The sequence below is a fragment of the Pristiophorus japonicus genome, chromosome 3, assembly GCF_044704955.1.
Source record: "Pristiophorus japonicus isolate sPriJap1 chromosome 3, sPriJap1.hap1, whole genome shotgun sequence".
Lineage (NCBI taxonomy): Eukaryota > Metazoa > Chordata > Chondrichthyes > Pristiophoridae > Pristiophorus > Pristiophorus japonicus.
In genome coordinates, this window is record NC_091979.1 from 318,151,483 (window position 1) to 318,161,521 (window position 10,039).

At 43.6% G+C, this 10,039-nt stretch overlaps 1 protein-coding gene across 1 annotated transcript; it reads left to right on the forward strand.

Moving 5' to 3' along the window:
- The first annotated feature begins 156 nt into the window (after window positions 1-156).
- Window positions 157-9,111, forward strand: LOC139259596 (interferon-induced protein with tetratricopeptide repeats 5-like). The gene is made up of 2 exons (XM_070875085.1): window positions 157-295; window positions 6,454-9,111. Exons 1-2 carry the CDS (start codon window positions 291-293, stop codon window positions 7,904-7,906), a joined length of 1,458 nt encoding a protein of 485 aa, XP_070731186.1. The 5' UTR covers window positions 157-290; the 3' UTR covers window positions 7,907-9,111.
- The last annotated feature ends 928 nt before the right edge of the window (window positions 9,112-10,039 follow it).

Sequence of the window (10,039 nt, forward strand, 5' to 3'; positions counted from 1 at the left end):
TCTTTTTCAGTTGCTGAACCGGCCTATGTTTATAATAGGCTCCATGGGGTTCTGTGTCAGCACACAATGTTACTGTGTGACACCAGAATTTCCTGAACAGGAATGTTGCTTCTGAGTTTCCATTTCTCGGTTTAGTTTCTATTCACTTTCAGGAAATGATTCATAGCGATTAATGACTGAACGGTATAAATGAGCTGAAAAACAACACTCCAAACATTCGGTCAACTCACCATTGGAAGGACAGTTGGAGCTGACGAAAAAATTCAACACATTGTCCATCGATCAGCATTATGAGGTAAAGATCATTATAATAACTTCTGTATTTAATTTTACATGTAGACTATCGATCAAGGAACTAGTTTTCAGAAATAAAGTAGCTTACATTACAAAGCAGTTGAAATGCAGAGAGCTGGGATTAGTGGCTCACAGTGAGACACACAGATAAGGGAACACTGCTGCACCAAGACTGGTGATAGTCAGTAAACATGAGGCAAAAGGCAGACCTGTTCATAGGATTATAACTCAAACAACAATTTACATTATTTTTGACTTGGCTCTGTTGAAAGTACAAAGTTAAACTTGAATATTATACTGTCGTGGAAAGGCGTATTCTGTAAGTGCCCTCAGGTCATATCCAGAGTTTGAAGAAAGAAAGTTTCACTTTGTGTTCCATGGGAATCTAGAAGGGATCTACTAATGTAAAATAGTGATTTCCAGCACTTTCATATATCCAAACTAAAGCAACCTGAACTATAAAGCAAAGGGAGAGTACAGCATGGACTGGGATGGGGGGATGGACACAGCATGAAATGCAGGAGGAGAGTGCCAGCTTAAAGTGTGTAGGAGAAGGAAAAGTGCTGACTTACATTGAGAATGTGGGCGGGGGAGAAGAGTGCTGACATGAACTGGGGGAAAGGACAGGTGCAGCAGTTTGAACGGAGCAGCAAAGGGAGGAAAGCCACCATGAACTGGGGCAGGGGTAAGAATGACAGCTTGGATTGTGGGGGGAGGGAGACGAGAGCCAACAGGAACAAGAGGCAGGCGGAGTAGAGTGCAAGGAGAAGCTGGAATGGCTGGGGGATGAAATGTATCGACGTGAGTTTAACAGCAAGGAAGAAAGAATTTGTGTTGATGTAACACCTTATCACACCTCTCAGAAATGTCCCAAAGTAGTTCACATTCAGTGAATTATTTTGCAGTGTAGTCAGTTGTTTTGTCGGGAAATGTGACAGCTCAGTTTGCACAATAACAACAACTGGCATTTATATAGCGCCTTTAACCTCGGAAAACATTCCAAGGCGCTTCACAGCAACGTAATCAGACAACAATGGACACCGAGGTAAAGAAGGAGATACTTAGAGGGTGGGGTAGATTTTAAGGAGATCTTAAAGGAGGAGAATGAGGTGGAGAGGTTCAGCGAGGGAATTCCAGAGTACCGGGCCTGTCTGGGCTGATGGCTCAGCCACCATCGGTGGGTGCAGTGGGGGATGGACACGAGCCCGAGTTAGAGGAACACAGAATTCACAGAGGATTATAGAACTGAAGGAGGTTACGGGGATACGGAGGGGTGAGGCTGTGAAGGGATTTGAACACCAGGATGAGAATTTTAAATGTGAGACATTGGTGGATCAGGACCCAATGTAGGTCAGCGAACACATGGATGGGTGAGCGGGACTGGTGCAGCTAGCAGAGTTTTAGATGGGCTGACATTTATGAAGGGTGGAAGTTGGGAATCCGGCCAGGAAAACATTGGAGTATCCGAGTCAGGTGGTGAAATTAAATGGATGAGCCAGGGGTGGATCAGGTGATTGGGTGGATGTAGACGGTCTTTGCGATGGAGAGGTTTTGGGCTCGGAAGCTCAGCACACAGCATGTTCCCAAAAATAGCAACAAGATGAAAGACCACCCAATCTGTTTCTGGTGGTGTTGCTCCAGGGAAGAATATTGGAAAATACAACTCCCTGCCTTTCTTCAAATAGTGCCATAGAATCCTTAATGTCCCCCTGAACCACTGGGACAGGCAGATGCTGCCTTGGTTTAACATCTTGCCTGGACGATGGTGTAGTGGAAGATTTGCAGCAGGGTAAGAGTCAATGCTGAAAATACCATTGTAATGGGCCTGCTTTTCAGTTTCTGCATGTTGGAGTGAGGAATGATCTAGGTCAGAGACAGCAGGGTCCCTGTGGAGGACCAGGTTAGAGATCCTATTTAGTAGTGAATTATTGGACTGCGAATGTGAGAGGGAGAGCGTTTTAGAATTAGCACTGACCTTTTTAGTGAGGTGAGTCCAATTGTGGAATGGAATACTAGAATGAGAAGGAGATGTAATTGGTGAACCAAGAGGCAGACCGAGTAGTTCAACCAATCCTACTGTTTGTTGCAGTAATTAATTCAAATTCGATCCGTGGTCAGGTACAGGAGGATGTGACTACGAGTGAGGAAGGTATGAGGACTCAGGATGGAGTGATGGAGGAGCATCAGCCCATGCTCTTTTCCAACAGGTTCGAGGCTCTTACTCCCTGTATGGACATGAGCAGGGACTGCAGGAAGAATGAGCAAACTGACTACAGCACCGTGGTACAGGGGGAGTAAAAGAAATGTTGTAGTGGTGGGGACAGTATCATTAGGGGGACAGATAAGGTTCACTGCAGCCAAGAGCGTGAGTCCCGAAGGCTGTGTTGCCGGCCCGGTGTCAGGGTTAATGACATCTCCTCAGGGCTGGAGAGGAATTTGGAGTGGGAGGGGGAAGATCCAGTTGTCATGGTCCACTTGGGTACCAACGACATAGATAGGACCAAGACAGAGGTTCTGCTGAGAGAGTATGAGCAGCTAGGGGCCAAATTAAAAAGCAGAACCACAAAGGTAATAATCTCTGGATTAGGAAAAGGGGAGGTGCAACAAGACCTGGGTGTCATGGTACGTCAGTCATTGAAAGTTGGCATGCAGGTACAGCAGGCGGTGGTATGTTGGCCTTCATAGCGAGGGGATTTGAGTACAGGGGCAGGGAGGTCTTACTGCAGTTGTACAGGGCCTTGGTGAGGCCTCACCTGGAATATTGTGTTCAGTTTTGGTCTCCTAATCTGAGGAAGGACGTTCTTGCTATTGAGGGAGTGCAACAAAGGTTCACCAGACTGATTCCAGGGATGGCAGGACTGACATATGAGGAGAGACTGGATCAACTGGGCCTGTATTCACTGGCATTTAGAAGATTGAGAGGGGATCTCATAGAAACATATAAAATTCTGACGGGATTGGACAGGTTAGATGCAGGAAGAATGTCCCCGATGTTGGGGAAGTCCAGAACCAGGGGTCACAGTCTAAGGATAAGGGGTAAGCCATTTAGGACTGAGATGAGGAGAAACTTCTTTACTCAGAGAGTTGTTAACCTGTAGAATTCCCTACCGCAGAGAGTTGTTGAGGCCAGTTCATTGGATATATTCAAGAGGGAGTTAGATATAGCCCTTACAATTAAAGGGATCAAGGGGTATGGAGAGAAAGCAGGAAAGGGGTACTGAGGTGAATGATCAGCCATGATCTTATTGAATGGTGGTGCAGGTTCGAAGGGCTGAATGGCCTACTCCTGCACTTATTTTCTATGTTTCTATGTTTCTATTCCTACCCGAGCCATGAGCAAATTTATATAGGGTAAATAAGATCAGCGAGTTAAACACGTGGCTCAAAGACTGGTATGGGAGAAATGGGTTTTGGTTCATGGGACACTGGCACCAGTACAGTGGTCAGAGGGAGCTGTTCCATTGGGACGGGCTCCACACTTAGACTGTGCTGGGACTAGGGTCCTGGCAAATCAAATAACTAGGGCTGTAGAGAGGGCTTGAAGCTGATTCGGGTGAGCGAAAATTTAAAAAGTCAAAGAATAAGGAAAAGGCAATAGATCAAAGTTGCACTGGGGGAAATGAAAACCAGAGAGTGCCAGGAAGGGACAGAATGCATAAACATAAAGGTGTATCAGAAAGTGGGGTCAAAGTTGGAAAAAATGGTAATTTAACAAAAGAGATGGGGTGATGGCATAAATAGATACAAATGCATATGATATGATAGCCATTTCAAAACCGTGGTTGCAAGGTGACCAAGACTGGGAACTAGATATTCAGGGGTATTTGACAATTCGGAAGGATAGACAGAAAGGAAAAAGCCGTAGAGTGGCTCTATTAATAAAGGCTGAGATCAGTGCATTAGTGAGAAACGATATTGGCACAGAAGATCAAGGTATTGAATCAGTTTGGGTGGAGAGAAGGAATAATAAGGAGAAAAAGTCGCTGGTGGGTGTAGTCTATAGGCCCCCTAACAGTAGCTACACTGTTGGATGCAGCATAAATCAAGAAATAATGGAGGCTTGTAATAAAGGAACGGCAATAATCATGGGTGATTTTAAAGTTCATATTGATTGGACAAAGCAAAATAGCCAGGGTAGCCTAGAGATAGAGTTCATAGAGTGTATCCAGGATGGTTTCCTTGAACAGTACATTGCGGAACCAACCAGGGAGCAGGCTATCTTAGTTCTGGTACTGTGTAATGAGACATGATTAATAAATGATCTCATAGTAAAGGATCCTCTAGGAATGAGTGACCATCAATCAATTGAATTTCAAATTCAGTTGGAGGGTGAGAAAGTTGGTTCTCAAACCAGAGTCCTTAGCATAAATAAAGGAGACTACAAAGGTATGAAGGCAGAGTTGGCTAAAGTGGACTGGGAAAATAGATTAAAGTATGGGACAGTTGATGAGCAGTGGCAGACATTTAAGGAGATATTTCATAACATGCAACAAAAATATATCCCAATGAGAAGGAAAGACTGTAAGAGAAGGGGTAACATCCGTGGCTAACTAAGGAAATAAGGAATGGTATCAAATTGAAAAGAAGGGCATACAATGTGGCCAAGATTAGTGGGAGGCCAGAGGACTGGGAAACTTTTAAAATCCAGCAAAGAAGGTCTAAAAAAATGATAAAGAGAGGGAAGATAGATTATGAAAGTAAAATAGCACGAAACATAAAAACAGATGGTAAGAGTTTCTACAGGACCATAAAAAGGAAAAGAATGGCTAAAGTAAATGTTGGTCCCCTAGAAGATGAGACGGGGGAATTAATAATGGAGAACAGGGAAATGGCAGAGACGTTGAACAAATATTTTGTATTGGTATTCAAGGTAGAAGACACTAAAAACATCCCAATATTGGATAATCAAGGGGCTATAGGGAGGGAGGAACTTAATACAATCACTATCACTAATGAAGTAGTACTTGGTAAAATAATGGGACTAAAGGCAGACAAGTCCCCTGGACCTGATAGCTTACAGCCTAGGGTCTTAAAAGAAGTGGGCAAAAATTTTGCAGATCGAGTATAATGTGGAAAAATGTGAGGTTATCCACTTTGGCAGAAAAAATGGAAAAGCAAATTATAATTTAAATGGAGAACAATTGCAAAGTGCTGCAGAACAGGGGGATCTGGGGGTCCTTGTGCATGAAACACAAAAAGTTAGTATGCAGATACAGCAAGTAATCAGGAAGGCAAATGGAATGTTGGCCTTTATTGCAGGGGGGATAGAGTATAAAAGCAGAGAAGTCCTGCTATGGATGTACAGGTATTGGTAAGGCCATACTTGGAGTACTGGAGTGCAATTTTGGTCTCCGTATTTAAGGAAGGATATACTTGCATTGGAGGTTGTTCAGAGAAGGTTCACTCGGTTGATTCTGGAGATGAGGGGGCTGACTTATGAAGAAAGGTTGAATAGGTCGGGCCTATACACATTGGAGTTCAGAAGAATGAGAGGTGATCATATCGAAACATGTAAGATCATGAGGGGGCTCGACAAGATGGATGCAGAGAGGATATTTTCACTCTTCGGGGAAACTAAAACTAGGGGACATAGTCTCAGAATAAGGGGCCGCCCATTTAAAACAGAGATGAGGAGGAATTTCTTCTCAGAGGGTTGGAAATCTATGGAATTCTCTACACCAGAGAGCTGTAGAGGCTGGGTCATTGAATATATTTAAGATGGAGATAGACAGATTTTTGAGCGATAAGAGAATAAAGGTTTATGGGCAGTTGGCAGGGAAGTGGAGCTGAGTCCATGATCAGATCAGCCATGATCTTATTAAATGTTGGAGCAGGCTCAAGGGGACAGGTGGCCTACTACTGCTCCTATTTGTTATGTTCTTGTATCATTGGGAGTGGAGGTGTTTGAGGTGATGCTGCACATTGGGTGAGAAGTCTAAATGGCCACGAGCTGGTACATCAGCCAGCATGAAGGAGACCAGTGTAAGTACAGCTGAGATTTGCAGTCATCCCTTTACCGTTAGCAGTGGTTTTTGCAGAGATTTCATGGTCAGTGGGTCCAGGAGTCGGGAGAAGGCTTTAGTTAAAGAAACCGGAGAGAGGGGAGGGGGTGACACAGCCAGTCTGAGACGGGTTTTGATGAATTTTGTTCTCTTGCAGCAACACACAGAAGGATTTGTTGAAAGTGAGTCTCGATTGGCTTCAATGTCACTTCACATGGGGCCCACAGAAAGAAAACATTGACTTGGACGACATGAAGTATAGATTGCAAGATTCAATACAGGCTGGTGTGAAATATCAGGCCAGGTCTTACAACCACCTCGCTTTTGTAAACTGTCTGCAAGGCAACTGTGAAGAGGCAATTCAAAACTTAAAGGAAGCTGAAAAGATTCTGAGGGAGAACCATGAACATGAATTTGAAAGAAGAAGCATCATCACCTATGGAAACTATGCCTGGGTATATTATCACATGGGCCAACTGACAGAGGCCCAGTCCTACCTCGACAAGCTGGAGATGATCTGTAAACAATTTACTGATGGCTCTCGGTATACAGCACTGATACCTGAAGTATACGGGGAGAAGGGTTGGTCACTGTTGAAATCTTCCAGGAAATATTATGAAGAGGCAAAGGAATGTTTTGAGAAGGCTCTGGAGGAAGATCCTGATGACACTGAATGGAACGTTGGCTATGCGACTGTTCTGTTCCGTCTGGAAGGGTTTTCTAGTACCCCAGAGAGTGGTGACCGCAGCCAATCAGTGAAGCAGTTGCGACGTGTGCTGGAACTTGATCCAGATGACTCTGTAGCCATGGTGCTGTTGGCTCTAAAACTACAAGAGTTCAATCAAAAGGAGGAAGCACTGAAATTAGTTGAACAAGCATTGCAGAAGTCCCCTGATCTTCCATATGTAACTCGTTACGCAGCAAAATTTTACAGAAGAGAAGGAGATGTGGAAAAAGCTGTGGAGCTATTGAAGAAAGCATTAGAAATTACCCCAAACTCAACCTTCATACACCACCAAATAGGTCTGTGTTACAGAAAAAAACTATTTCAACTGATCAAATATCCAGGCAGCAAAGACCCTCGCAATGCTGCTTTTCAACAGAAAGCTGAGTTGATCAAACTATGCAAGTACCATTTTGAAAAGGCATTTGAGCCCCGCCCATTAACATTTATTTGTGCACAACTGGATTTTGCAGAAATCTGTTCATTAAATGGAGAATATCTCAAAGCAGAGGAGATTTACAGTAATCTACTGAAATTAGATGATTTTCATCCTGATAATAAGCAGGCAGTATATGCGCAGTTTGGGTTATATGAAATGCATCACAAAAGATCTGAATCAAATGCCATCAGCTATTTTCTGGAAGGACTTAAAATCCAACGTGATACAGTGGAATGGCAATTGTGTCGCGAAAACTTGAGAAAGATTGCAACAAAACAAATTGACAGGAATCCCAGAGACAGCAAGGCCTTTGGTGTTCTTGGGTTACTGCACCAGCTGGATGGGGAGAAGTGTGAAGCTATTGAGTGCTTTGAAAAGGCCTTGGAGTTTGATTGTGACAATGAAGAATATCTAAGTGCTCTTTGTGAATTACGCCTTTCTATCTAAATCAACGACTCTCCCAGCTAAAACTAAACACAGCGGGTAGAGTTTCTGCTTTGGGTGCAAATTGCACTTGAAGTTACGCTGGTTAGCTTACAGTTTAAGTTTCCACTAAATGCATTTGCTTAATTACAAACGTAAAATCTTCCAAGAACCAGTGCAGTCAGTCAGTGTAACAGAATATAATCAGTTATTTTTTGCATTAAAAATATTCATTGATATATTTAAGAGTGGCAATTGGTGCAGCTTTATTGATACAGCTGAAAATGGATGTAACCTGCAAAATTAAATATTTTTAGTCAGTCTTTCAGCTGTGCTTTACCTGATTTAAGGTGATGTAAATGGCTTTAAAATCTATACTGAACCAGTTATAAGTTTTATTGTTGTACACTAGTCAGACTTTTAATAATTTAAATATTTTTAAGATGTAAAACCTATTAAATTGTGCCTACTAGTGCCTGGGCACCTCAGAAAACCAGCTCAATTTGAAAACGCTCCTCGAAAGGTTGCAAATGGACGCAATGGGCGGAAACTCACCATCCTCGTTATTTCTATCTGGGGGTGTGACCAGTTTTGTGGGCGGCGCCAGCTTCGGACAGAAAGCTTTTTAAACCAGGGTTAAAGATCCCGGAAATCTCGGTTGATGCTTGACAGAACTTATGCTCGAGTTTCTGCGATCTTTTACACTGGTTCGGCCGATTTCACCCGGATTGTGCAATTTCCCTGCTACACGGGATGGCCGGTATCATGCCTGAAGAAAGATTAATTTCTCTCTCTCTCTGTGTAACGAGCCGCCCGCAGCTCCCTGATTTGCAGCCTCTTCAATGGATGGGGAACAACAGCCTGTCGGGTGAAGCAACAACCGCGGGCCCTTTGCTCAATAAAACCTGGCGGGACAGCATCAGAGTCCTGAATAAGAGATGAATTATTGTTTGGTGGGGGACAGGATGAGTGCCAGTGCTCCTTCAGAATAATGTGGGCTTAATTTTATTCATCCCACTGCTGACAAGGAGCCTCAGTCATTGACATTGTTAAAACGGGATGGTCGGTATCACGCCTGAAGAAAGATTATGTTCTCTCTCTCCCTGTAACGAGCCGCCCGCAGCTCCCTGATTTCCTGCCTCTTCAATGGAAGCGGTTAATTTCCACCACGGCTAAGGGATATAAAAATAAGTTAAAATGATGAAAAATAATAAAGCTTTATAGTTGCAGATACAGATTTCTCAATGAGAAATGTTAATTTGCTGTAATATCAGAGATTGAGTGTTAAAATAACCAATAAAAAGATACTACAACTACAATTTTATTTGTGTCATTGATCTGTGCTAATGCTGACAGTAAGTGTCACTCATAATCCACACTTTGTGATGGTGAACTGTACCAGCTCTGTAAGGAACATTCAGACCAGCCTTTAACACAGGCAGTAAACTGAACAGCTGTTGATTGTGGAGTGACACATGGCCCTTACACTGCTAGCTGTAGCCACAGTGCTATTAGAGAAAGGTGAGGGAGGAATAGTTGGGAAGATCCAGAGGAATGGGACAATGGAAGAATCTAACATTGGGAGAGGCTGCAGACGCCTCACATCATATTTAGACCTATTGGAAAAGCAGCCCCTGGAAGGGTTCAGCTTTTCTGTGGAGGTATTGTCCCAGGTCTGTGCAATGCTGGAAACTAGTTTTAAGGTATTGGAGGGGCTGCACAGACACCTGTGTGTGGGAGGGCGGAGGTGGGGGGGGGTAAATTGGACAGCCCCGAAGACATAAGAACATTCAAAATCAGAGCAGGAGGAGGCCATTTGGCCCTTCGAGCCTGCTCCGCCATTCAATGAGATCATGACTGATGTACCTCAATTCCACCTTCCCGCACTATCCCCATATCCTTTAATTCCCTTTATTCCCAAAATTTTATCGGCCTCTGTCTTGAATATACTCAACGACTGAGCATCCACAGCTCTCTGGGGTAGAGAATTGCCAAGGTTCACACCCCTTTGAGTGAAGACATTTCTCCTCATCTCAGTCCTAAATTGCCTATCCCTTATTCTGTGACTGTGACCCTGTGTTCGAAATTCCCCAGACAGGGAAAACATTTACCCAGCATTAACCCCCCAGCATTAACCCTGTCAAGCCCCGTAAGAAT